At 38.9% G+C, this 27,587-nt stretch overlaps 1 protein-coding gene across 1 annotated transcript in view; it reads left to right on the plus strand.

Annotated features, from left to right (window-relative positions):
- The window catches only part of DISC1 (DISC1 scaffold protein), a 180,821-nt gene that overhangs the window by 34,454 nt on the left and 118,780 nt on the right, over window positions 1-27,587 (plus strand). The window contains exons 3-5 of the mRNA XM_065631236.1: window positions 7,346-7,496; window positions 10,880-11,003; window positions 14,978-15,213. Of these exons, the coding sequence (XP_065487308.1) occupies window positions 7,346-7,496; window positions 10,880-11,003; window positions 14,978-15,213 (511 nt within the window). The remainder of the gene's footprint in view (window positions 1-7,345; window positions 7,497-10,879; window positions 11,004-14,977; window positions 15,214-27,587) is intronic.

Here is a 27,587-nt window from a genome sequence, read left to right on the forward strand (position 1 = left end):
TGCAGTTAAAAAGATGAGTAAGGGGTTGCCACACACAGAAGACCGCCCACTATTTCAGCAACTTTTAAGCATGTTGGGCACTTAAAAAAATGTCATTACTCCAGCATTTGGTAGATTATGGTAGTGGCTGGTTTATGCTGGAAGATAAATTACTTATGAAGGTCTTACTTTCAAAGATTTTGCTATTAAAATACTATAAAAACTTAATGTTTTTTTGGAATCATCTGATTAAAAGCAGTGGAGATTAAGCTGCTTCTGGTACACTGAAATTATTGTACATCATTTTTACCTGGAGTCCATGTCTGATACTTCGTTCTCTCCATTTATCTTTTTGACTGTCATTTATTTCATTGATCGTAAATCTATTGGTGCAGGACAACTGGAGGCTCCTCTGTGAGATGATAGTGGCAAATAACTACTTTGCTTGCAGGATAGTCATGTTACGGGTAAATTTAGTGTGGGTTTATCCAGATAGTCCTGATGTGCCTCAAACTCAGCCCAGGAAGAACAGCTGTGAGAACAGTTCAGCCTACATCATTGTCAGGTGATAACGAGAAAGAAACATGGGAGAGCAAAATTTTTCTAACACTGGTCAAGTAACTTAAGAGATTAATCACTGAAGTCAGGACTCTGACCTTTCCCAGTGGGCTCTCACCCACTCCGTTCCCAGAGGTGTGCTAGAAGAACCTTTCTGGCTTTGTGGCTCCTTAATAATCTTCCTGCTGATGTTGAAAGTAACTGTACCTACACCTTCACAAAACCTACTGACTCCTATGGCTTGTGCCCATAAATCATGGCTCTGTTTAACTGTTATTACTGAGAGACAGTGAACATGTTACAGATCTGAGTGACAACCTGTCAGTGGTGGTGCTGCTGTGGATGTTCTATGAAATAGAGGCACTGATCAAATTTGTGCTGGAAGTCCACACTAGGCTTGCACTGGTGCCCTTCTGGGAAGAAGTTTCATATATAGCATAGACTGTGCAGTGTTAAAATATAAACTAGGTGGGAAAATTGATGTTGTGCTTTGGGGGAAGCATCTGTGAAACTTCTGAGAATTCAGCTTTTTTTTGTTCAAAGCCTAAATGAATGCTCTCAAATTCAATATGAATTAGAGGGGGAAAATCAATATCTGCCAATGTGTCATGCTCCTTTTATAAGAAGTGTAACAGCTGAAATGCATTTGTTCTTGTATTTTTAAAAGCTTTCAGACTTCCCAACTCTGCTGCAACACTGACATTCAGTACCTTAAATTCTGAAATGTTAGATATGTTTAAAAGACGCAACAATTTCCTGGCTTGTACCAGACATGGACTGGTGGGGGAAAATGCAGAGCTTGCTGGGAGGCAGAGAGCCTGCTTCAGCAGTCCTTGCAAGAAATCCTTCAGACACTATTCTCCGTTGCTTCTCTTGCAGGGTCTATTTCAGTCACGTACCAGGTTTCTTTCCCTTTCCTCCCCCACCCGGTCTCTCATTGCTAGGGAAGGAAAAAGAGCGGAGAGACAGTAGACAGCTGATGTTGCCTGCAGCAGAGGAACCTTGTGGCATTAAATGTGACATCAGGTCATCATCGTATGTTTTGGCTACTCTGATGCCTTGAGTCTGGCTGGGAGTGCAGGAGACCTATTCTCTTGTACTCTTCAGGTTACTAGTCTTTTAAATTTAAATAGCACCAGAATCGGAGGCAAACATTGATCTAGTATTTAGGCAGGGTAAAGCAAGGATTAGAAGGGTTTGTCAGCTGTACTAAGAGTACCAAATAACTGAGAGATGCACACAAAACAACGAATTATGGAGTTGTAGCACTCTACAGATCTTGGCTGTCCTGCTTTGAGGTGAATTCTGTAGCAGTTGCTTTCGACTCCAAAGGGTGTTCAGCAGCCAGGAGTTTGATTTGCTCAGCTGTTCCTCTAGGTCATCTTGGTAGTTCAGGAGCACAGCTGGAGTGCTGAATTTCACAAAGTTGCCTTTTTGGAATGGAAAAAATTAAGTGCTGGGTAAGCAGAGTAATTTAATTTGCGTTTTGCTCCAGGAGCCATTACACTCTAGCCTTTTATGAACTGGACATGAACATCTGGCTGTGGTAACCAGGGGGTTATAGCCTTGTCGGGAAACCCGTAGCCTCTGCTGGCCTTTCCAGGAGCTACTTTTTCCACTGACTGCTGGAAGCATTCCACCTACCCTGGCTCAAACAGCATTTTAGTTCAGATGAGGTGTGAGAGCCTTTGGAGGGAATCTCCCAGTTGTCCCGTTTACCCTACTTCTCTTTGCATCGTGGAGCAGTCTTGGAGTCCATGGACTGGTTTTCTTTCAGGTGGAGCAAAGTCTGAAGATGTGCGCTAGAGGTGTACCTGAGGGGTTCCAACTACTAACTGGCCTTTGGTCCATGGGACTACACTAAAGCTAGTCTGAAGTAAGACCCTTTGAGCTGCAGATGTTGGTTACTCAGTGCTGAACTGTTTTGCTCTGCAGATGTGCTCCTGTTAGCCCACGCAGTTGGAGGGGTAGGCACAGCTCTGGGGTACAGCTGCTGCTCCTGTCGCTCCAACAGGCTCTTCCAGTGTCTGTCCCCAGCTCCACACCTCCTTGCAGCCAACCTTGCCTGGGTGTCCAGTTGGACTCTCCACTGGGTTTATCTTGTTGGTTTCCATATGCATGGCTGAATGGAAGGCAGAAAAGGTTTTGCTCTGTACCGCTGACCAGGCAGCACATAAGGGCTAGCTGTTCGACTGCCCAAATGTCATCTGCAGCTCCCTTTTACACATAACCAGTGTGTTAGGACTTGCAAGGAATATCTTCTACTGTGTATCTGTTTGATACTGTTAAATGCTGAATTATTTTATTCTGAGTTAAGAACACATGCATATTCCAGTTGCTTGTAGTGCCTTCATTTCTGATCACAGTACGTGTCTTTACATGTCAAATTTGTATATTAATTGGTCTTCATGTTCTCCTGCAAGCAATTTTGCAGGAGGCCAATGCTAGTAATTGGGCCGTAGACACCTTGCTTACTAGTCTGTTCTCCAGCTGTATTTTAGTCACGTATTCAAGCTCTGCATTCGACTGCTCGCTTTCTAGCCTTTGTAGCATTGCTTTAGCTAATGCAAGTCTGTCTGTCCTGGCAAATGAGTGATACAATGTGAACATGGCAATGTCTAAGTTATTAATGTGCGGGGAATGTGAAGAAGGAATATTTTTGTTTTATTTACAGAAAAAAAAAGAACATCTCATAAGATCATCAGACTTTAGGTTTAAAATTACCAGATGAGATACGTGTAATTCATAATTCCATTTTGAAGTTCTTGGTCATAGTATATTTTGGAGACCAAAAGCATAAGTAGTCTGAGAAAAGGTAAGATAGATATCCACCTGTTGGTGATTTCCCTGTGTGTGTGTCCCCCGCCCAAGGCAGTGAGGTGATCTAGGAGTAGTGTCTCGCTTAGGAAGTCTTTCAGTTGACAAACATCAGAGTCAAAGGTTCATGAGCAGTACCAAGGTAAAGAAGCACCTTGCACCCTGGTTCTTAGTCACTTCTCTAGAGGCCTGCTACTGTGTGCGGTTGGAGACAGACTGCTAGAAGAGGGGTCTTTGGATCTGAACCTGGGACTTCTTTAGTTCTTTCAAAATTGGTAGCAATATCTTTGCTGAGCATAGAAAACCACTTCAGTCATCTTGGAAGCTTTAAGGTTTTAAGAAAGTGAATGCTGGGGGGAGGCTACCTGGCTCTGGAAATATCTAGCAGGTAAGAAAAATATTTTAGGGCTACAGTGTGTGATTTACATATGTAAAACCTACACAAATTGTGGTTTAAATCCTTCAGATTTTTGGGGAAAGTGAGGGAAAGAGGGAGAGGGTTGTTGATTAGGGGGCAGGATCAAATGTCCTACCCTTACTGCGATGAATTTTTTTTTTTTTTAAAAAAAGATAATAAATAGTTCTGATAAAGTGAACCTTCTCTTCAAAGGAATAAAACCAATATCAGAATATGTAAAAAGTGGAGAGGTAGCCAGATGTTCTCTTATGGTCAAAGCTATTACAAAATGTGATCTTTGGAGACAGTGCAGTTCTCCAACTGCTGTCAGTTTAGTTGAGAACAGCAGTTAGTCAGCATCTTCCAGGCCTGTACCCTAGGCTGGCTTTAAACTGAGTGGGATTTCTGAAGTGCACCAGACAGTAACAGATGGAGATGGAGGGTAATGTAAGTGTTGGCTTTTGCTGTCTGGTAGCAACAGAATAAAGTGAAATAAAGGGCTGGTAAAGAGAATTAAGCTTTATTCCAAATGCTTGTCTGTAAAAGAGTAGGTATTGAGCACATCAAAGTTCTTTCATTTAAGAACTTCAAGAAATGGGGGGATTGCTTCTTGCATGTAAGTTGTGTGTTTAAATGTCTTATTTTGAAGTGAAATATGGGCAGAAGAACACAAGTATTAAGCCTTTGTGTGTGATGGAGGGAGGTATCTGACGGTGTATGGTTTATTTCAGTGTCTCAGTCTGTCAGTGAGCTCTGGGATCCTGTGAAGGTCCTTTCCATGTTGAAATAACGTGCTTAAAAGACTAAAATGAAGGTAAAAGAAAGTGGTGTCTTTGAGTCTGATGGCATATGAACAGCAAAGGCCTTCTGTGTCTGGTTCTTTGCTGGAAAATCCTAGAAAATATGGTGGGACGGGATCTCAGGAAAACACGTGATCTTGCTGGCCTTGACCTTAAAACCTATGCTAGAGCTATTCCTGAGACCTATTTGTCTGACCTGAAAACCAACACTGGTGGAGACTTCCTGGCTATCCCAAGCATTTAGTGCTTTTCTATCTCTAATGTTTTTCCTCATCTCCTTTGCTGCAGCTCAGGTTTGTTACTGAGGACTCAAGTTCTGAGGAGAGGTGAAAAGCGTTGTATTACTGCTTTCTTTGCACCTTCCTGATATGTAACAGTACTGGAAGTTACTCCCCTCAGTCTCTGTCTCCACTAGATCGAGTAATACTGCTTATGGCTGTCTTTTTAATGTGCCCTATTTTCTCGACTTGTGATCATTTCTGTTACTTCTGCTTGATCCGGATCTCTCTGGAGTTGCAGCACTGAAAGCTGGACTGAGATGAGCCTTATTTGCATGATTCCCTCCTCTGCACCTGGCACTGAGGTGCATTAGTCTCTCCATGCACTGTAGACATCAGCCAGGTCAAACCAAGGGGTCTCCTTTCCAGGAGAGGAATGTGAAAGCCAAGTGCTCCAGTGTTCAGCTCAGCGGTGGTGGAGTGTCTTGAGACGTAGCCCGTAACCACAATGCTGAAAGGGCAAACCATCATTTAGTGCTAGGAGATGATGAGCAGATATGGCCAGCAACAGTACTTATAAAATGCCAGTGAAACAAATTATTTAGAAACGTCTGTTAGTAGAAACTAATTGAATTCTGTGTAGACTGGAATGTAGAAAGCAGGATGCAGCCAAGAATTAATGAGAGAGAGACTGAAGTTGGCACATGGATGCCCTCATCTGTTTACCTTCTCAAAATAGCCTGTTTCTAGGGCCAGGATGGGTAGGACCAGAACAGTGAAACAACTGGACACACAAACACAGTGAGAGCATAATTATGTCAAAGAACAATGACAACCTTGTTGAATGGCTGTAGAGAATTGCCACAGCTCCTGCTTGGGTAGCACAGGAAGCCTGAGGGTGAATGGTTGGAGTAGAAGGAGGTGTTTCCATGTGTTTTGGCATTCAGTGGTCATTGGTCACAATCCAACCCTTAGTTTTCTGTTGTAACAGTGGTATTTTTTGGTGGCTGTGTTTGAAATTCCACAAGAAATGTGAATTCTGATATGTTTTTTTTCTGGTCGAAGTGTGGGCTTGGAAGTCTCATGAAGGCCCAAATTCTAATTTCCTTGTGGTGACAGGGATAGGATGCATCTGTTCAGCTGTGGTTCCTGAGAAACTCATTGCAGATGTGGTTCAGCTCCACTGCTGAAAAAGTGTTTCTCCTTCGCAGGAAGAATACGCGCACGTGTACACGTGGCTATTGGGGCAAGGCCTGGACCCTGCAGTAACTTGGGTGGTAATCATTTCAGCTAGAGCCTTCTGGCAGTGTTTCATACCCTAATAATTAATGACAACAAAATGAGTTTAACTACCCTGGAAGGGTCTGCTGGCCTAGTGAAAAGATCTAGTACATTCTGTGTCTTCATTCTACCCCGTCCTCACAAAAGCAGAAGGGAGATCAATACTATTGATAGATTATTGTAAAACTGAATAATTTCACTAAACTGGCAAATGTAAACAACCTGTCTTCTTAAAACCCCTTTGAGGATAAAGAAAGAAAATAAGCAGTGAAAAGACTGCACAGATGGATGTTATTCTGATGGTAACATGTTGTGTTGAAAATGTTAGAAGGAAAGGAACACTAGTCACGCAAAATTGTAGACAGCAAGGTCACGAGGAAAGTACTGAACTGTGAAGGTTTTCCATTTGTGGTCTAGCTCAAAACTCTCTGATTTGACTAATGTATTGATAAAAGGTGTTCTGTCTTGGACTAGCCAGATTACTTATCTGTCATTTATGTGATTTTTGCCAGTATACTGGCACTATGGAGAATATACGTACCGGAAATAATATTTTGTAGTTGGAACTACATTCCTTTGCTTTCTACAGAGGAGCAGCAAACAAATAACAACTGATTTATATAGAAAAGTGTTTATTCTAGGAAATTTATAGTTATGCTAGAGTCAAAGCAATCTCTTTAGGACCGTTGTTATATTTTAAATTTGAAAGTAAATAAATTTATTGGATGATAAAGTAAGCCTAATTCAGGAGAGCTTGGAATGAGAGAACTGTTTAATTACTATAAATGCACATGCATTTTTCTGCTGAAGTATATTGCTGAGATATCATCTGTGATTCCTCAGTTCTTGAGCTAATGACAATGCAGTTTTCTAAAATGTTAGACTTGAAATGTGTAACTACCATCTAAGATTGTCTTAAAACTGGAGTTGTGAAGAGTAGGTGTTTTATTAGCTTTTCTTTTCAAAGCTGTTACTCTAGGAAAAGAGCACAGATGATAACTTTGAGCCAGTTCTTTGGAACCTCACCAAATTAAAACTCTGAAAATGCTGGGAAGCCTGCAGGTTTGTCCTTGTCATAGGAGAAAGTAGCTTAAGATCCTGGTTATCTGATGGTTTCCATTGTAGCCTTAGTACTTCATCCTTGAGCAAAAGAGATATGTATTTTATCAGAAGGGGAACAACTGTCTCTGAGGTGGATTTGACTTTTTGTTGATTGACGTTTTTTCTTGTTCAGGTAAAATGGAACCTTTTTGTCATTTAAGTAACTTTTTTTTTTTTTTTTTTTAATTTTCTAGCTGATAAATTTAGACGGAAACTGGAAGAACTGGAGAAAGAGAAGAATTCTTTAAAATTTCAGCTTCCTTCAAGGCATCCTTCAGTTAGCAGTTTTTTGCACAGGTTCATTACTCAAGTTCAAACAGCATTGCACTGGGCTGCTGAACATCGGTAAGTTTGTTGATTTCTTATTATGTAAAATGATGCTTCTGTTTTCCTCAAGACGCAGAATACAATTTATGAACAAATTTTGAACAATTTTAATAAGAGTTTTAAGGACCTTCTAACATATCAGTGTGGAGCTCGTTTACGGAAAACCCCTCTCGCCCCCCCCCCCCTTTTTTTCTTTATTCAATTCTTTCAGAATTGCCCTAAAAAACATTGATTGTGATGAACCGGTGAATTAAATGGCACTTTTCTCACTGATGTTGACTGGGAATGAGCTTGAATCCTTGACACAGCAGCTCGAGCAACAGTTCCCCATGGAGTTAATTCTGATGCTCCTTTTCAGGCAATGAAAGGATATTTAAATATAAACTAAAAACAGATTCTTTTTTTATATGAACAGATCTTTTGGAGCTTCCTTTTATGCATCGTTTGTTGGGTGGCAGTAATGTGCTCAGCGCTGTACAAAGTCACAAAAATCTCTGCCTTCTCTTGAAGGGATTAAAAGCTTCAAAGATTGGGGGAATGCGAGATACGTTGGATGACCCAAGGGAGGTAGTTAGCTTAGGAAGTAAAAGTTGTCTCTACTTCTAGGTTTGTCTTCAGCTATGTCAGTGGTTAATGTTGTTAGAAGTAAAAGAATTCTTCATAGATATTGGAAGCTATTTTCAAATACAATAGCACAAATGAAAGAAGGAAAAACCTTTTGTTTTCTGGCACCTTGTACATATAAAGGCTGCAGTGTAATAGTCAAGACATTTGGGTGTAATTTTTGATAGACATGAAAATTATATAAAATCAGTACAGAGAATAGGATCTTATTGTGAAATTTGAGACTTTTAAGGGTATTTTAGCCTCTATTTGTAGTATTTAGTAATGAGGCAGGTTTAAAACAAACTGCAGTTCTTCAGAGCTGTTTCCTTCTACCTTCTGAGGCCCTAAGAGGCTGTTTTACTGTTCCTTCAAGATTACAACATTCTGTGTTTCGTCATTAACACACATTTGATCTAAGCATTAATTTGTAATAATGGTTTTGGCTTTAGAGATGGTGTTGTCTTCAGTGTCGTAGAAACTATGTCGCTAAAGCATCCTTGAAATAACGTAGTCTGCATATTTATATATAATATATAGTCTGCTTATGTATATATAGTGTATTTTCATATATAAAATATATGTCTCATATAATACATACATTTATGAAAGGCTCCTGTCCTTTGGATGATTATATCTGTAACTCTTCTCTTTGCACAGGTCTGAGAGCAGTGCCATTCTTCAGGGTCAGATGAATTTCTTCTTCATTTTTCTGTCTTGTGCACACTCCTTTTTTGAGCTTGTGTTTGACTGTTGTTGTTGTGACACCCATTCTTTTTCTTACTTGATTCTTGTAGCTTTTCACACCGCTTTGACTGTGGTCTGACACAGCAAAAGCATACACTTTGTCTTCAATGGATGTTTAAAATCTTTCTGTTCCAATGGTATTTTTAGGTAGTACAGGGTGCAAAACAGGACCACTTCTTCAAAGAAAACTTGTAGGCTTCAGTTTTTATTTTTTTTTTGAATTGAGAAAAAACCTAGTATACCCAAGATTTCTTTTTTGACCTGGAAAATCAAAAATATAATCGGACTAGCCCCAGAAGACCAAATCATTGCAGTTTTACTGTAGTTAAGCCACTCACATCTTTTTGCAAATAAAGAACTTTTTAAATGAAAAGTGTGCATGGCAGAATATTTGTTTACTACATGAGACTGGAATTCATACCCCGGTTTTGTTTGACTTGATTAAATTACGAAGTGAATTTTTAGGTGAATGCATTTGGTGTCAACACAGGATATTTGGGGCAGGTGGTAGGAGCCAGGTTTGGCTATGTTTAGCTTAGGAACAGTGCTGTGTTTGTGCAATCACCCAGGTTTGGTTTGATCAGAGAGATCTTGTTTCTGTTTCCTTAGTACCAAGTAGGCAGATCCCATGTATTAACACATGGGATTTCCAAGGAGGTTCTGAGAATAACCCATGTTTGTTGTGGAATGTTTCCAAAGTTTTCACCAGCTACTCAGGAACTTCTATTGCATACAGCTCTCAGAAAGATGCAGCCTTGCCAAAAGAAGGCGGCTTCAGAGCTGCTGGGCAGTGTGGTCGGGTGGAGCTGCAGCGACCTATAATGATTGTGAGGCACATATGCAGTGATGGCCTAGCACCTCCTGACACAGGTGTCTATTTGATCTGTGTTATTACAGAAACACAGTTACACTGTCTGTGTCTATTTTGTTTAAGTGTTAATGCTATCTATTTTAGTGCCAGGATTTATTTTGCTTTTTCAGTACATTCTTAAGCCCATAGAGGGAGTAAAGCACGTGTGACTTCTGATGGTCCTGCAGAAGAGATGGGAACCTCTTGTTCTACACACTTGTTAAACAGCTGTGCATGGAGATCATAATTGTGTGATTAATCATGCCTAAACCAGACTCATGATGCATGCTTTGTATGTGGCATGGGCGTGTTTGCTTTGCAAGATTACCGTGGGAAATCATGCTTCAAACACATGCTTTGTTTGAGACAATATTTTTTTTAAATAAGATATTGGAAAGCATCTGTACCCTTATGCAGAAATGCACCAACTTGTCCCTAGAGATGGACAGAAATGCAGTTGGCCTTGTAAGCTTACATGCCCTTATGCGGAAACATGCAGGACAAAATCAGTTTTCATTGTTTGCAGGTGCATTTTGAGAGGCTGATTATAGACTTGACACTTAATGTAATGCACTGATTACCTTGGGGTCCAATCATGCAGAGATTTACAGCTGAGGGTTGTACCGACCACTGTGAGGAATCCCACTGACTGTGATTTGGAAAGAACTTGCTATGCAAGGGTGAAGTGAGATTTGGCATTGTGGAGCAAACACTCCAGATGATCTCTAAATGCAATCTCTTAAAGCTGACAGAAGCTGCAAAAATGGCTTTGGCAAATTCCTAAACTTCTGTCTAAGAGTGATTTTTTTTTTTCTTTATTTTTTTTTTTTTCTGTATTGATAGAAATTACATGCCTTAGTTTTGTCTCTGTCAAGACAGTGATGGATAAATTTCTGAAATATGAAAAATCTGGGGGAAGCCTGAAGCTGTACAAGTTTTTCTTTCTCCTTCTTCAGTGTGTTGTAAAAACAGTGTAAATGTTTGAGGTAATAGAGGAAGATATGCCAAGGAAAAATCTCTTGTTCTCTAACCATATCCATTTACAATGTAATCATTCTGGTAATGGGGTGTTATGACTCTGAAGTTAGCATTGTAGCATTCTGATCTGCTTAATCTTTGAGACATTGATACTCAGTGATAATTCTGATTTTTAGCTTTTATATCTTTTGTTTTGTTTTGTTTTTTTCCTCCAAACGGTTAGACATGAAGAAGCACAGCTGTGGCATGAAAACGAACATAAACTTTTGAGATCCACTTACCAGGAGAGGATGCAGGTTTCAGCCACGAAACGAAACCAACTTTTTCAAGAAAAGAAACGGTTACAGGTAACAGGACTGCAAAGTTGTCTATAAAAAGCAGTACTGTGGGGGGAAAGCTTGTAAGCTGTCACACAGAATTAAATAAATTTATTCTAATAGTGACTTTGCTTCTGTGCAGCAATTAGAGCCTTGGCTGTAGTCCAGTTGATAATCTAAGTGATGATTGGAGGTGGCAGCGACAGGAGTTGTGTTAATCTCATTACAGAGAAGCAGAACTGGAAGGCTCGGTGTCTTGTGTGTGTGCTTTTAACTTCCCTCATTATCTTTTTAAGTGTGCTCTTTATGTTCTAATTTGCCTTTTTAATATTTCGCTGCTCTTCAGAAGTTTTGATTCAAAGACAAAAAGTTTTCATCCATTTCTGGTTAGAATTGACTAGAAATATGTGATTTCCCAGCCTTTGTTCCCGAAAGATGATTGATACATTTCATAAGGGTGAAGGAATCATCATGGAGCAGTCAGCATTTGCCAACAATAACTTTGCAGTGGCACGTGATGTCACAATGTGGTAATTTGGCAAATGGAATGTTTTTAAGATGGCTTCTCTCCAATTTTAAATCTGCAAGCCTTTTAAGCAAAATTTAGCTCTTTCTTTTCACTGTCCTTCAAAAATCTCAGTTTATTGTCTAGTACAAGTCTTTGTTTCACCTCCTTTTCAGCCTGGGTAATCACACTTGGCAATATGACACCTTGTAGAGCTAATAGTTCTAGTTTTCTTTTTTTGTGGTCTTGCCTTGTAATCTCGTTATTTTTGATACTTTTCTTCCTTTGGTGGGTCTGATAGTATAATCATCTGTGTGTTTGTGTACACAGAAACGTATCTATAAAACCCAGAAAGAAATACAGAAAAGCATCTTAAATGGCCATTGCAAAGTCTTACTTAGATGAAGAAATGTCTTGTATATCCTAATCATTGCCTTTGTATTGTTTAGATTTATTTCATCAACATTTAAGAGGAGACATAGTTTAGTTCGACATTATCAGTGTTCAGAAAACTATTTTTGATAATCTAGACATCCAGCCAGTCACCTCAGGATATTCAAGTGAAAACTCCTGTACTTAAGACTCCAAGCCAGTTAATGATCTTATACGTGCTCCAGGTGAATCTTTATTCCCATGTAGTTATACTAGAGACAAATTAAACACATCATTGTACAAGCACTAAATTTATGAGCATTTGATAAAAATTATCATGAATTTGAGGTTCTAGAGAAGCCTGACCTCTTAATGTTTGGTGGTTCCCAGCATCTCTTAAGGATTGCTCCTGCCCAAAATCTCACATGATCTGAAATCATTGTTATGACTTTTTCAGCTCTTCATTGACTTTCATTTTCCTTCTACTCTCTCTCCTGTTGGTTCTACATTTGTCTTGAGGGATTTGAGAGCCTGTGACAGTACCTAAAATTTACCTCATTAATGTTTCTACTGCAATCTGTGCTTCGTGGAGAACACTAGCCCATAAGGGAAGCTGGAGGTTTACAATCAGTACTTGATTAGCCATTGTGTTAGAAATCTCAGCTGAAACTCAAATCCACAGAATAAGACTCCAGCTTATGTTTAGTGAGCTGAATATCATATGCTGCTCCATGCTAAGACTTTAAGTCCTTTTTAGCTGTCCCTGGAGGCTGACCAAAAGCACATTAAAGGCTTCTTGGCATTTCTGGAGAAGAATGCGGGAGAATTCCAGTTTACTGACTAAAATTTCCTTTCTCCCAAGAATGCTCGTGAGCTATTCCTGAGCAGAACAGCTTTGTCTCTATGAAAGCAGATTGTGTGCTTCTGCTATCTATTTATGTTGTAAAAACATTTCAGTACTGTAAGTGTGTTTATAAAACCAAATTCTGTTCATCTCCCTTTCTGTTCCCATGTAGGTTCCTTTATTGCAGCGATTGTAATTACTACATTTTCACAGAATATGAAGGTCTTTGTATTAAGTAGGGCCTATTAAGATTTTGGCAGTGTTCCCAAATCAGTAATACAGAGACAGAATTGTCCTTTGTGCGTACTAAAAGCCTAATTTGAGATTGAAAGAAACAAAACTGATGCTTTTGGCCTGCTGACCTTTCTGTCCTTGGCAAATGCCTGTGAGTTGAAACATGGGCCACTCTGTTCTCTTGTCGCTAAATCTAAAACCAAAAAAGGAGGAAAATATTTGATGAATGTAGTGCACAGCTCTAATATAAGTTGAAAATTTTGAACCAGTCAACCTTTCAACATGCAAGGACTGTTTCAGGGAGCTTATTGCAGTGCAGCAAACCTGAAAATATGTTTGTTAACAAAATGAGCATTAGTGAAGCAGACTGAAATTATGTTAAGAACATTAAAAAAATGTTAAGATTTCAAAGTGAAGCACTCAAAAAGCAAAGAAGTGGTGAAGTCACTTATATGTGCATTGTAGGTATGTTTTATGAGAATCTTTAATTGCATGAGCATGCCATTTTTTTTTTCCTGGATCTCTGTCTCCTACATTGCTGAAGATGGAAAAATGCTTGTTCAGCTATTCAGAATACCATTTTTATCTCAATTACTCAGTATTCGGCCCCAGAACTCTTTTACTATATGCCTCTCAAACCCTCTTTTGGATAAAGATTTATTAATTTACAAGTGGGCTCTTTTTACAGCATTAATCAACATGGCATCTGAGTGATTCAAAACCATTTATCTCCATAACATCACTTTGGGTGAAGAGATATTCTTATTGCCATTTAACAGACAGAGAGTGAAGCAGTGAATTACCCTAAAAAGCAGTATGGTCGTGCCTAATGGTCTAATGTCAGTTTTGTAATGCCTAGTTATTTACAGGAAAAAGGTGTGGTTGGGGTTTTTATTATTATTATTTTTTAATTTATTTGTATTTTTAGCTGGACTGAATGTGGTCAGAGCATGGAATTATGTGCTATGATTTCTGTTGAGAGTCTATAGATAGTACTTGAGAGACCTCTCTTGTTGGTGTATGGAAAATGGTCAACATTCAATATGTGGCTGTGTGTTGACATAATAGTTTAAGTGGCTTGCAAAGTTTGATAGATACTGTAAAAAATGTAGGAATAGAATCAAATTCTCCAGTATGGCATTCAACTACTTTGATAGCAAGTAGTTCTCCTTTAGGTTGTGTGTTGTTTTTTTTTTTTAAAACTCACTTTTCAAATTCTGGGACAAATGAGCCAAGGGCAGTATATTAAATAGCTTTATTAACTCTGCAACCTAGACTCCTCCATGAGGTGCTCATTCCTTGGGTGCAAACTATCTGTTGAGTTCTCAACGAAAAACTAGTGTGTGCTCTTGGAAGAAACATCAGTATTTTAATGCACAGGTGCAACTGAGGTTGAAGCTCTGGTTATTTTAAGTCAAGGGGAAGGATTTTGTGCTTTTAATTAAAATTAGATATTAATAATCAAAAGGACTGGCCAGACAGTCAGTGATTTACCACTTGCATCTTGTGCCTGATGTTGGGTTGGAAACCTAGAGGAACTGTTGCAGGGACATTCTGCAGGGAGAGAGATTAGATTGTTGATCACTTTAGCTGCCAGTCTGTAATAAGAGTGTCTGCTGTCATTGTTGAGTGTGGTGGTGTGTTTTTGGTGTGGTGAGGTTTGTTGTGTGTTAGTTTGTTGTGTTTTTTGGTTTTTTTTGCTTAGGGGGACGGGGGAGGGAGGTGAGGGCAAGGGGGAAGTTTTTAACTTGGGAAATACCCATGTATTTTAAAGGTAAAAGGTGGCTGACCATTGGTGTTGGAAGAGGAACCTGAAATGTGGTGTTGAAATGGAGGTGGGGAGTTTCTGACTGTGGAAGCACTAGTTTCTAAATACAACAGACCTAAGAATTTCTGTGTGTCAACAAAATAATGTCTTCTCATTTTACGTTGTGCTAAATTGGACAACCTTAATTCATGCTACTTCTGAGACTTGCACTGCATTTTTCTAGGGACAGAGGGGTTTCTCTAACAGGGTTCAGAGTAAACTCATGTTTCTGTTCTCTGCAGAAAGAAACTGAAGACCTCCGAGCGAGACTGGCCATATTAGAATCAAAAGATCAACAGCTAAGAAGAGAAATTGAAGAGCAAGACAGGCTTATTCAGTCACAGGACTGTGAACTGACGGCTTTACTTGGCTGCATTTCTTTGAGAGAACTGCAGGAAATAAGCAAGGCTGTGGATGACACTTTAGCATCCTCTGACCAAATTCCATTCAGTCTGGATCTTCCAGGGACAATAAAGAGGTATCTAAATTTCAATATGTTGTCAGTGATGTAGAGTCTTGTATCTCCCCAGTGTACTGTTGAATTGACTGTCAGTAGTTTTCTATGTAATTGTGCCAGCTAATTAGCTGGATTCAGACACTTTAAAATTTTCTAAGAATGGATGTTGAAGTTCTAGTATTAGTATACTTGCTCAGAAAGGAGGACTTTGAGTTATTTGAAGGTCTTGCACTTAATGGTTTTAATGGTAAAAAGCCACCTATAGAAACAATGTGTATCCATCAGCTGTTAATATCTATCATCAGTTTCAATTATTTCTGCTTAACTGGTGGATTTTTTTCCCCATCTTGGCAACGCAGTCATTACAACATATCTCTCACAGCCTGAAAGTGTGTACCAGGCACCATCCAAATAAATATTAGAGATGTTTCTTGCTTCAGTGAACTTCCAATCGTAATAAAGTCCGATGTGATGAGTCAGTGGACTTGAGGTAGTGGAGGAAGGGATACAGTGTGGAGTCTTTTGGGACACTTACAGTTAAATGCACAGCGTATGGTTCCTTTAAATGGAAAAGTAGCTACTCTTGGTAACCTTTTGGAAATAACCTCATCTTTATTTACAAAAGCAATAGAAGTGCTTCAGGGCCTGAACTGTACTGGCAGTCAATGGGACGTTGATGGTGGAACTTTGAAAGTGTTACTGCTGCTGTGTCACCAGAACAAAATAAAATTCCTGTTTGTCCTAACTTGCATTTCTTCCAGATAAGCAATAACTATGTTGCTTGCATTTTTTCCTCCCTTCGTGTTTATTGGATTTAGTCTGGTTATATGAACATTCATGAGAAATTGCTGCTCATGTGTGCTAATTTATACACTTTTTTTTAAAGTCAGCAGAACCTTTCATAGAGTACATATTCCTCTCTTTTGAGGTTTGTTTAAAATTTTAAATAAGGTTATAGGAATTAAATTTAGTTTGTTTTAATAGTATCTTACACCTGTGTTTCTGTGATTGAGGAATAAAAGGTCTCAAGTAGTCTCTCTGAGAACTCGTGCTTCGATTTGATTTTCTCTTAGTTTTGGATTTGCTTACTAAAGAATATTCAGATTTTATTTTTCTCTCACATTGCTGATGCAACATTTGAGTTGCACTTTTTGGGAAATTTTTTAAAGGTGAGTTAAATTAGTATTGGCTCTGGAGGAACTTGCTCCCATTTCTTCACTCACCAACACCATGAATAACACAATCACTTGAGGAAATACAGGCATTCATTATTTGAACTGGGTTCAGAACTTTTCATGAAGATTTAGAATTCATTTATTTCCTTTCTATTCATTTTTTAAAGATGCATTGAATGGAACTTTTCTGTTTTAGTTTTGTTTGTTGATCAACTTTGTCACTAGGGCCCATGGATCAGATGCTTCTGCTCTCTTCACCATAGCTGCAGTTCCCCTGTTGCAAGTGGGGACAAATAAATGCTGTTTGGGCTGTGCAAGTAAGCACACTTAAGCAGGCATCTGTGATAGCCTTTGGGAACAGTTTAAATCTCCTATGTCAGGTTATAGTTGCGTGCTCTTATCAAATCCCAAAACCTTTTCTGACCAGAATTAATGGCAATGGTGGAGATGCCCACCTGTGGTATGGTCCTGTGGTGGCTAGAGTCCTTTGTTCAGGATGTGGAAGCTCTACATTTTGGTCATCTGCAGCCTGTCTGGATCTGAACCTACAGTCTCAGAGCAAGCTCTTACCTGCCAAGGATTTCACTGTCCTGGCAGGGAGTATGCTCCATCACAGTTCTTAAGCTGGGCCTAAATGTATACAGGAATGCAAAAGCAGAAATCTGTCAAAAGGCCAGAAGGCTAACAGGCAAGAGGAGATCTGATGCAGGGAGAGTGAAAGTGGAGAGGATTAACGGTTATAGCACTCAACTGACACGAGAGAGAGACCTGGTGGTCACAGTTGTTGAGGGAGTTGGCAACTGTTCATTGATGAAGTGCTAGATTTTTTTTTTTTTTTTTTTTTAACCTTCCCAACTTAAAAGCAAAGCGAGCTGGTAGGAGCGTCTCACAAGCTGGCAGATGCAGCCTTTCAAAACAGCAAGGTACCACTGCCTATTCAGCAGCTTCCCCCTGCAGATGTTGTCTCTCTCTGAATTAAAAACACCTTGTAGGTGTTCTCTCCACATGGTGTGGCTTCTTGGTCTGGTAAATCCCATTCAGGATCTGCCCAAGTTCGTATATGCTGTGCCTGCTGCTCTACTGAAAAATGCACAAGCTGTCTTGGGAGCACAGACTGAAATCTCCAGTCCAGCTGTGTGACTCAACCACTTGGCTTTACCATCTGCCACTTTCCTTGCCTCTAGTTCTCAAATATCTTCCCCCTCAAACCACTTGCTGCTTTGGGTGGCTGAAAGCATCCCCAGAGCTGTGCTTGTATGATGGTCAGCAGGCACATTTCCAGTATGAGTTCCATGCCACTTCTTGCTGTGAGGGCAGACTATATATCCAGAAGGGCCGAAGGGAGTAATATCCTTCTACAATGGTTGTGATTAATTAACAATGCAAGTTAGGGTCACTGTTAAACTGAACAGAGTGATGGGTGTCCTCCTTTTCAAACTGTGCAGTCCATCATACCTTATGTACAATGATCTTATGTCTGCATCCAGTCATGTTCTGTTCTATCCTTCTGTAAGATGATAAAGCAGAAAGCAGATAGTAAAACAGCTGGTGTGTATATAGTTCCCATGTGCCTATGGGCATCCCCTTCATTGTCCCACCATTATAGAGTAATTTAGGAGGTCATCTTGTCAAAACCCTGCTTAAAGCAGAGACACAATTTCCAAGTGAGATCAGGTTGCTCAGGGCCCTATCTGTCTGAGTTTTGCATATCTTCAAGGATGGAGATTTCGAGCCTTGCTAGGCATCCTGCATTTCACCACTCTTGCTGTGAAATGTTTTGTCTCTTATCTAGCCAGAATTTCCCGCGTTGCAATTTGCATTGGCTTATCCTAAATCAGTACTTCCTGTGAAAGGCAATCATACAATGAGGTAACAGCTTAAAATACTTGATGAAGCCAGTTCAGCATATTAGTTTTAAATTCCAAAGTCTAGGGATATTTAACGTGAAAGAGATTTTTCTGGAAATGTACACTTTATTTTATGAATTATTGCAGAGAAAAAAAAATTAAGTCTTCTAAAGGCTGTCTGTGTGAGAAATGAAGTTATTACTTATGCACATATACTAAAGATCAGTGCTTATGTAGAAAGTCATTCATTATTGATGGGCTGTAAATGACAAGCTTCTGGGTATTGGATTGCAAGATACTGGGTATTGGATTGCAAGATACTATGTATTTATTCTAACTGTATTGTGCTAGTCAGTAAAGTACTGCTATAATGTGCTTTTGCATAATTATTTATTGGGTACATGAATTGCATTCAGCACTGGAATAATATGGCTGCTGTGAAGCATCTCCTAAGACAATTTGTGCTATAATGAATCATATTGAGTGGCTTGCAGCTCACTGTAAAATACAAATTATTTTGCTTTTCTTTGTCTAAATGCTATTAAATAGCAACTTATTAAAGCAAACTTCAGGGAACATGAGAGAACGTCTTAAATGAAGAATAATTGCCTAGATAGAAGTATGCAGAAGCAAGAGAGCAAGTCAATGTAACACTGGGCTGAGCATTGTTTCTAAGCTTATTTTTCTTGTCAAACATTGTTATTTTCAGGAAGATTAATAACCCTTTGTTTTATTTATCTTTGGTATGTGGTGGACTTTTTGAAAACAAAAAACTTTTGTCAGTAATTATAGCATGTTTTAAATTTGAAGAACTGAGAAATGTTGCCCTGGGCCCTTTCTTTAGGACCGTTGGAAACCGAGGTTGACACCTGGCCTATTCATGTGCAAACAGATACGCTAGCTTGTGTTTTGATATTGTATTCTCATTGAGGTTGAGATCACAGAATGTGGTCATTTTGCTCATCCAGACGGGCCTACCTGTTCTTGGTAAACTGAAGGATGTAATCATTATTATAAAACGAGGAAAATGCAATGCAAAAGCTCAGTTTGTGTGCATTGGGGTTGCATGGAGATGTGTTTAAAAGGTGACAGCAGCTGGCGTTGTGTGCCCCACGACGTGTCTGTGTATTAACTAAACACGGCGTATTGAAATCAGAGTAAAATAGGTCTGAGTGTTTGTGTGAACTACTTTCTCTGGAGACCGCAGAAGGTAACAAAATATATAACTTCCTTATCCTCTACTGAAGAGGACACCATTTCAGGAATATGTTTTTAACTAGTGTAACTTGATTCTTCTGATTATAAAATAAGATCGTGTTAATTACTCGACTTATTCTTTTCAGTACTTGTTGTTTCCTTTTTTGTTTATTTTCTTTCCACAATGAAAACTGGGGAAGTCTGTTATACTATCTGTTCATATTCAGTTTCGCTTAGCATTTTCTCTTTTGGTTTTATCTGTATCTACATACGCATGTGACTGTACAGCATATCGTCCTTAAAATAAATTGCACAGTTCTGTCTGGACTGTTGTCTGAGAACTGAGTGCTGGTTGAAAGAGATTAAATATCTTTCAAAATATTTGAATACTCTACCTCTTCTTCCACTCTTCCCATGGAACAATTTTTAATCAGTAAGAATTTGTTCCACAGTGGGTGTGGGGGTTCTTCTGAAGATAGGGAAATTCTCTGTTCCTTTATATTAGTTATTATAGTGCTGTCATGGCCAGTGGTGCAAGGAACTGAACTTGAAGTTTTATGCAACCAGTTGACTCTGCTTTAGTGATGCCTGGAGCTCATCTAACAAAGATTAATTCAAAGTGAAATACAAATGCTCATGGGGTTGAAAACCTTATTAGTTGGAATATACTCAAAGCATTCAGCAACTTCAGTTGAGGCCAAAACCTTTTAAAGCAAATAAAGGTGTTTCTTTTTTTAGAGAAGTTGGTTTACTTAGGAAAAATTGGAAAAAAATACTTACACGTTGTTTCACATATAAACTTAGGAAAAGTGCCATTCAGAATGGGCTGTCATGTACTGTCATTAGGAGAGACTGCTTTGTACATCTTTAGTTATCCTTCAAATTATATGTCCACATGACATTTCTAGCCAAATTAGCAGTTAGCAAGCTATGTGAAGAGAAGTGCAAATGAAGCAGTATTTATTCACATCAGCCTTTCAACAAAAATCTCGGCTTTAAAGAATTGTATTTAGAAGCAGCAAAACAAATTGCACCCTATTATTTCAAAAAGGTATCTGTTGTTTGCTACATAACGTGCAGTCTATCCAGGAAACACCTCTTTAAAGAGATTGTTTGAGGTTTTCTTTGGCTATTTTCATGAAAATGCATACTTATCAAAAATATCCTCTAGAAGTAAAAGGGTAGTACAGATACAAAGAGCAGATGAATGAAATGGCTTTATAGCATCAATAAATTTCTACTACAGTGCCCAGGCTGCTGATGTTCCTGACTTTTTGCTGGGCCTGTGTGTGGGAGAGCAGAGAACTGAAATGTACTTTTAATGCCAGATCAGATACCCTGTGAGTCTTTACCTTCTGGGTTTACTTCTTGGGTATTTGGGTTGTTGGGAGATTTTCTGTTGTCTGCACTTTTTCCTGATTTCACAACCTTAGTAGTACTTAATTACAAGTAGAAGCTGATGTTGATAGGTAGGTTAGAGGCAAAATAATTTAAACTTTTAGAAAGATCTTCCTGAATATTTTTAGGAGAGACTCCTATGCCGTGTTAGGAGTTGGACCAGTATTTGCCTTACTGCCTTGACTTAGAGCCCTTCCACACTGCTGCTCTGATTTTTTTCTTTTTTTTTCTTTTTTCTTTTTTTTCTTTTTTCTTTTTTTTCTTTTTTTTTTTCTTTTTTCTCTTTTCTTTTTTCTTTTTTCTTTTTTTCCCTTTTTTCTTTTTTCTTTTTTCCTTTTTTCCTTTTTTTTTCTTTTTTCTTTTTTCTTTTTTTCTTTTTTTCTTTTTTCCCTTTTTTCTTTTTTTCTTTTTTCCCTTTTTTCTTTTTTCTTTTCTTTTTTTTCCTTTTTTTTCTTTTTTTTCTTTTTTTTTCTTTTTTTTTCCTTTTTTTTTTCTTTTTTTTTCCTTTTTTTTTTCTTTTTTTTTCTTTTTTTTTTTTAATGCTTAACACAGATTTTTAAAGCTGTGTTAGGGAACATGTCTCTTTTTTTACAGGAGATGAACCAAAATACAATTATAGGGTTAAAATACAGCCAATACTACTGCTGCTACTATAGCTAGGTATAATGAAGATGATATGGCGCCTTGTTTTTTTTAATTGTAGTTCTTTTGTTTAGTGATCCATTGATCCATTTTATTCTGCATGCTACAGCTTCACCAAACTTGCAGCAGTGGCCTTGCAGCAGAGGAGCAGAGAGTTAACACTAGTTAAAAACAGAGAGTTTGTTCCTCAGCACCTGGGGAGGGCTCTGCCCTGCAAATTTCCTGGCCCTCCTGGCCGCAGAGTGACTGGCAGCACAGCCAGCCTCCTCCGCCACGCGGGGCGCTTTTTGAGGGGAAACTCCAGATTTTGTGTCAAATGTCATAACCCAGCCTGAGCTTTGCTAATAAAATTGTCTCATTTTCAACTAGTCCCATGGCCAGCTTCATGTTTTGAGGAGGTCATTGTCTCAGCTTTGTCAAAGAAGTTAGCTGCAAGCTTTTGTGAGAGGCTAAGACAAGTCATAGGTGAAAGATGGGGTCTGCCTCTTCCTTTGTGATCTGACCAATTAGGAGGCTCAGCTTTCTTTTTGTAGATAGGTGTTTTCCTTTCCATTTTATCTACCTAGGATTAATTTCGTTCCTTTGTTCTGTCTAGGATTGAAGGGTAGACTCCTTGGACAAGTGGTATTGTTTATCTGGGGTGGTTTTTTCTGTTTTTCACTTGTTGGAGCAACTCTAGAGGAAACTGTGTACTGAAATCCTGTCACGCTGTACAATGTGCTTCAGCACACAAAGTGAATTTGCTTCTTTCAAAGGTGCAAAGGTTATTGGGGAAGAGCTGCCAGAGTTTGAAATTGTGTCAGACGACTTCTTGATTGAGTTGTCTGTGTCTGGGCTGAGTCCTTTATTCTGTGACTTGGCAGTTCATAGGGACTCTGATCCCATTGGGGCTGGTGGGGACTCCCTGTTGTAGGGGGGAAAAAGGGCTCCTGCGAAGTCTGGTCCTACACCACAGGCACTGGCTTTCCTTGGGAAGAACAGGAGAGGCTGGAAACACAGCAGGGAAAGGAGAGAACAAGTCTTCCAACTTGGAGGACAGAGCCACTGCCAGTAACCTGAAGTACTTTTGAGCAATCTTGGAGGCAGTTTTTTGTCTTTTCAAGCAGCATTATAGAAGGAAAAAGTCACAGCAGAAAGATGAGTACTATCTGCCTGAGTACCCGCGTGTGCATGGTAATGAGGAATCTGGTTTTCCCAGATGAGCATCTGGTTCCCACTGCTTGCCTGAACAGCATCCAATGGGATGTAGCAGCCTATGAAGTCTAAGCCATGTTTGTGCTGATTCCTCTAGGTATGCACACAGTGAGATTTATTTCTCTTTAGGGAAAAATGGCCAGCTGTCCCAATCATTGCATGATATTGAATTCATTTGTATATAATAAAGAGAAACAGCTATCAACAATATCCAGGGACAGACCCTTTTGGTCAGTGTAGTACAATGGCTGTTAGGAGAATAATTGCTGCTGTGAGCAAGTTTTAGTTTTTGGGCACTCTAGACAGATGTAGCAGAAGAATGGAGATCTCTTGACACATCAGAAAATCTGGGCACAGTGTTTGGATGTGATGAACTGCTACTGCAGAGAGCTGTTTGATTGTGCCCTTGTTTTCAGTCTGATGCTCCTGTTTCAGGTAGCATCTGGAGCAACAACTGCCACAACTGCTCTGCGCAAGAGCGGTGGGAAATACAGCATCATGCAAATGGTTGGTTGAAACAGGCAGCCAGTTTGTCTGTCTGAATGGTATGTTATAGGACCAGAAGATTTCTCAATACCCGACAATGAAAATGCAGCTTGGATTCATCGTTAAAGATGCTAGCAGCATCTTCAGTTTTCTCTTGGAGTGATTTTTATCTAAAAAAACCCCAGCTACCGTACTACACAGACTGAGGTGCCACTTCAGTTCTCCTATTGTGAGCATTAAAAAACCCCAACTTATTAATCATTCTTATAAAAAATTGTGAAATGTCATCTAATGCCCTGATTTTTCTGCAAGCCTCTCATAACTGGGGCTGGTGTCTGGCAGCACTGCAGGAAGTAAGGGTCATCTCAGTTTACAATTCTTATGTATATAAGAGCTTCTCGGCAGGATGATGAGCTATTATAGTCCACATAGTCCAGGTATAACTCTTTGAGAGTCAACAAAGACAAGTGCAGTCACCTAGCAATCCATGAGTCAACGGGAAACCTTTTTGGTAAGCTGAGGTTATACAAAGACATTGGGAAAAAGTGTACTTGTAGTTCTGCCTCTTGATAAACACTGAGTGGTGGAGGAGCACATGTATTGAAGCAATCCTTGACATAAAGCAACAATGAAGAAATGCTGCTCTGCAAATGATAGCTAGAAGAAAAGCAAATTGCTGGAGCAAAATAATCTCTCTGTTGTTTCAGAGCTAGGTGCATAATTTTGCGTTCTTATTCATATTCCCTGGAGAACTCAGTAGATCAAAATGTGCAGAAGGTCCAATACTCCTGTACCTTAAAGTACATCTCTTGATAATTTTTGTCTCAGAACAGATTAATTTTTGAGGTTGGAAGCTTTCCAAGGTGACACTGCATTTTACTTCTAATTCAGGTGACTAGTCCTTGCAACTACTACCAATTTTATTTTCAGGGTGAATTAAACAAAACTTTTCTCTCCTTCCATTAGTGTCAAAGTCCACGCCTCAAGAACACTGACAGGTTTAGACAGAGAAATTGGATTTTCACCACATCACTTCAGCAGAAATTTTGTGGTTTTATCATTGTTTAACCACCTTTGTTGTCTTACAGAAGTTTTCTCTGGTCTGCATTATCTAAGGAAAAATTAGGGTTTGTCTGGAAAACCTTGACTTATGTTTAGAGGATGATTTTGCTTCCCAACATGGAGATATGCAACTGTGAAAATATCATTGTTTAAAATCCCATGTATCCTTGCACAAAGATGAAAAGGAACTTATGTGCTTGACTGAAAAATTATTTTCCTGTTATGGTAATACCCAGATATGCAGCTCGGCCAGGCTTATGAATAGATCACATAGAATGAAAACTGTGTTATCCAATGTCTTTTTTTATTAGGTAGAATCAAACTTTTTGGTGGAGACTTTCAAAAGAAAACAAAAAGTACTGGGTCACCTCAATGCATTTAGTGCAATCTAGCTCTGAACATTCTTAACTGAGCAGAAGTGTAGGACCGGCACCCCCTTGTAGGTCTTGTCCTGGTAAAAAACTGCACATGGTATCTGTAAATAATGAATCTGTTGATTTGACTTAAGAAAACTTTGAGTCCAGGTACGTTTTCTTATTTTTTATTTTAGCCTTAGTTGTGTCTAGCTTAAAGCTGCATCTTGTTAACTATAGTTTCGTTCGAAAGCTTTTCTTTCCTGACTTGCCTTCAAAGCTCTCTGAGATACGCACATCAAGGGAACTGTAAAAGTATAAGAAAGCTATTGATTGTTTGATTTGAGTTTGTATTGTGGATTTCTTCCTTAAAGGTTCAGTGAAGACCCTAGACTTAAGATTTCTGGTGGATTTTTGTTGGATTTTTGCCTTGATGTAGATTGTAGCAGATGTTTACAGCAAATGTTCCCTGAGTAGCAGTTCTGATTTCTTTTGCAAAGGACTGGACAAAGGCTTTTTTGGAAGGTCAGCTTCTGTTTACTGTTAAAAGCAAGATTACAAGTATAGGGCTTGGTTTATGTATTTTCAACTTCTAAGAGAGTACAGCTTCTTGTGACTTCAAAATCAGAGAAGGAATCATGTTAGAAGCCTTCAAGTTGGAAAAGTCATGCTCTGTGCAGGTTGTGACCATTAGAATGAGGTTATCTCTTGCAGGCAGTCTCATTACTCTGGGCCAAATTCAGACATACTGTGAACTGTTTAAATTTGCTGACAGTCAAGAAAATACTCTTTAATCATTTTATGTAGGAGGAAATACAAATCCATATGAATTGATAGTTCAGCCCATCATGCTTTCGCATATGCATACAATCTGAGCATAGGCTTCTTGGCCATTGCTCTTGAATTAGAAATTCAAATACGGATCATTTTAGTTGTTCTGACCTGTGCTTAGTTTTAAAGAAACGAAGGTGTTTTTTGCTCAAGTACTGTATTGTGGTGTGGATATGGAGTGAAATAACAGGATCTAGAATAATCTTTTAGGTGACAATAATGTAAGGAAGAATATTTGCTGTTAAAGGGCATCCTTTTGTCTTTCAGTCTCTTCAGGCAGAGATAAGAGATGGCTGCTCAGTTTCTGTATGAAAATAAGAATTTCCAGTACAGAATTCATTTATTTATTTTACACTTGTAGCACACATATGTGTTCTATTTTGCAGTTATGGAAATTACATTCTGACTACATTTTTTTTTGGTCACTGTATATATATTTTGTCATTAATACAGGAACTGTTGCTGTTTAAGCAGTATGTGTGTTTATATAACTTGAATGTAGAGAACAGCATGGCTTGCCTTTTGCCCATTTTTATTCTTTGAATTTTTTCTTAGGAAGCAAAACATAAATACACAATAGCCTGGTATGCAAAGGGAAGTACACTAGCAAAGTGAAAGGAAAGACATTCAGAAACATGCTTTCCTGTAGTAGAAAGCCCTTCTTCCCAGTATTGTGCTAGTCAGCCTTCCTCTGAACAAAGCCACTTCCATAGCATCTGTAATTCCTGCATGTAAATCATAACTTCTCCGAATATTCTTTAAAAGGCTTTTTAAACATTATCTATTGTATCATGATACCTTATGTCCTCTGTGGTCATGTGGGAAGCCTGTGACAGAGCGAGGAATGTGTGAACCAGACCACTCAATTCCCAGTCTTCCTTCTGTCCCCTGTTGCACTGAATTGGCTTGCTTTATTTTGCCAGCACATCATTCCTGATTATGAGCATCATTGTCTCAGCAGGTTCCAACTGTGTTATTACAATTCATCATACTCAGTACCTATTTAGGTTCACAAAAATGAGATACTTAAAAGGCACTGGCTTGCTCGAAGTATTTGGATGTTACATTTTTTCCCGTAGTCTATTATTACATGTCAAGTCTATTATTACATGCAGAATTCCCACATCCTCCTGCAGTTCCCCAGCTGAAGTCCATGTTTTGCCAAAGTATTACTTCATTCGTCATCCAGAAAGGGTAATTCCTCAGCTCCTGCTTTCCTGTTCTAGTGCATATATGATTCTACATTCCTGTTCTTCTCTCCTCATTATGGATCCTACTATGTGTAAATCCATTGCAAGCCATTTAAATGATAGGCCTACATGGCTATCTGTGTGATTAAAGAAATTACACATGATGTATAGATTGCTGTCAGTTCTGCAAGTGTTAAAACCCTTTATTTTCCTACATTTAGTCAGTTAAATTTGCATTAATTGAATTCCTGTCTTATTCTAGTCCTTTCTTCAGCTGGGTCAAGAACTTTGCTTTCTCTGTGATGGAGTTAGCTTATGTTGAATTCAAGAAATAACTTCTAAATGGTCCGTATAATAGATTGCAGAGACTGTGAGGACAACCAGTCAAATTCTTGATTAGCTCTTCTGTCAGAGAAGAATAGCAATGAGTCAAAACTATGGACATCTTCCTAGGCAAGTATTTAGTGTTATTCCAAGGAGCTCTGTTTAAAGCCATATTTCCTGGTAGTAATAAGTAAAGCAACTTTTAAGCAGACAGAGTAACCCTCTTAAAATGAAATATGATGCTCCAGGGTGGTGGTAAAAGAAAATACTGTTTCTGGTTCAAGTCATGTGTAACAGATCATTGCTGTTAAAGCCCTTTGTTGGTAGAATGAATCTGTATTGACTGCTTGGTTTCTCTTGTGGGTCATTAGCTTGTCAGTTAATTGGAAAACTTGTGAGGGGCTTCTCTGTGATGGTGGTTTATGGTAGAAGAAAACAACCCAGGAATAAATGTAGTTAAAAGCTCTTCTCTTGGTCACTGTGGCTGGTTCGTACAGAGTTTTGATTCCTGCATGTGAATTGTATGATGGGATAATCTCTAAAAGAGAGAAGGAATTCCTATGGTATTGCTCTGAAGGCTAACAAGGATTCAAAACAGGATACTACTGTGAAATTCATACCATAAATAATACAAATACACTTGTAAGAGTCTGCATGAATTCTGTAACTGTAACAAAAGGATTCTTTAGATTCAAG

Source organism: Caloenas nicobarica, chromosome 3 (assembly GCF_036013445.1).
Source record: "Caloenas nicobarica isolate bCalNic1 chromosome 3, bCalNic1.hap1, whole genome shotgun sequence".
NCBI classification, from domain to species: domain Eukaryota; kingdom Metazoa; phylum Chordata; class Aves; order Columbiformes; family Columbidae; genus Caloenas; species Caloenas nicobarica.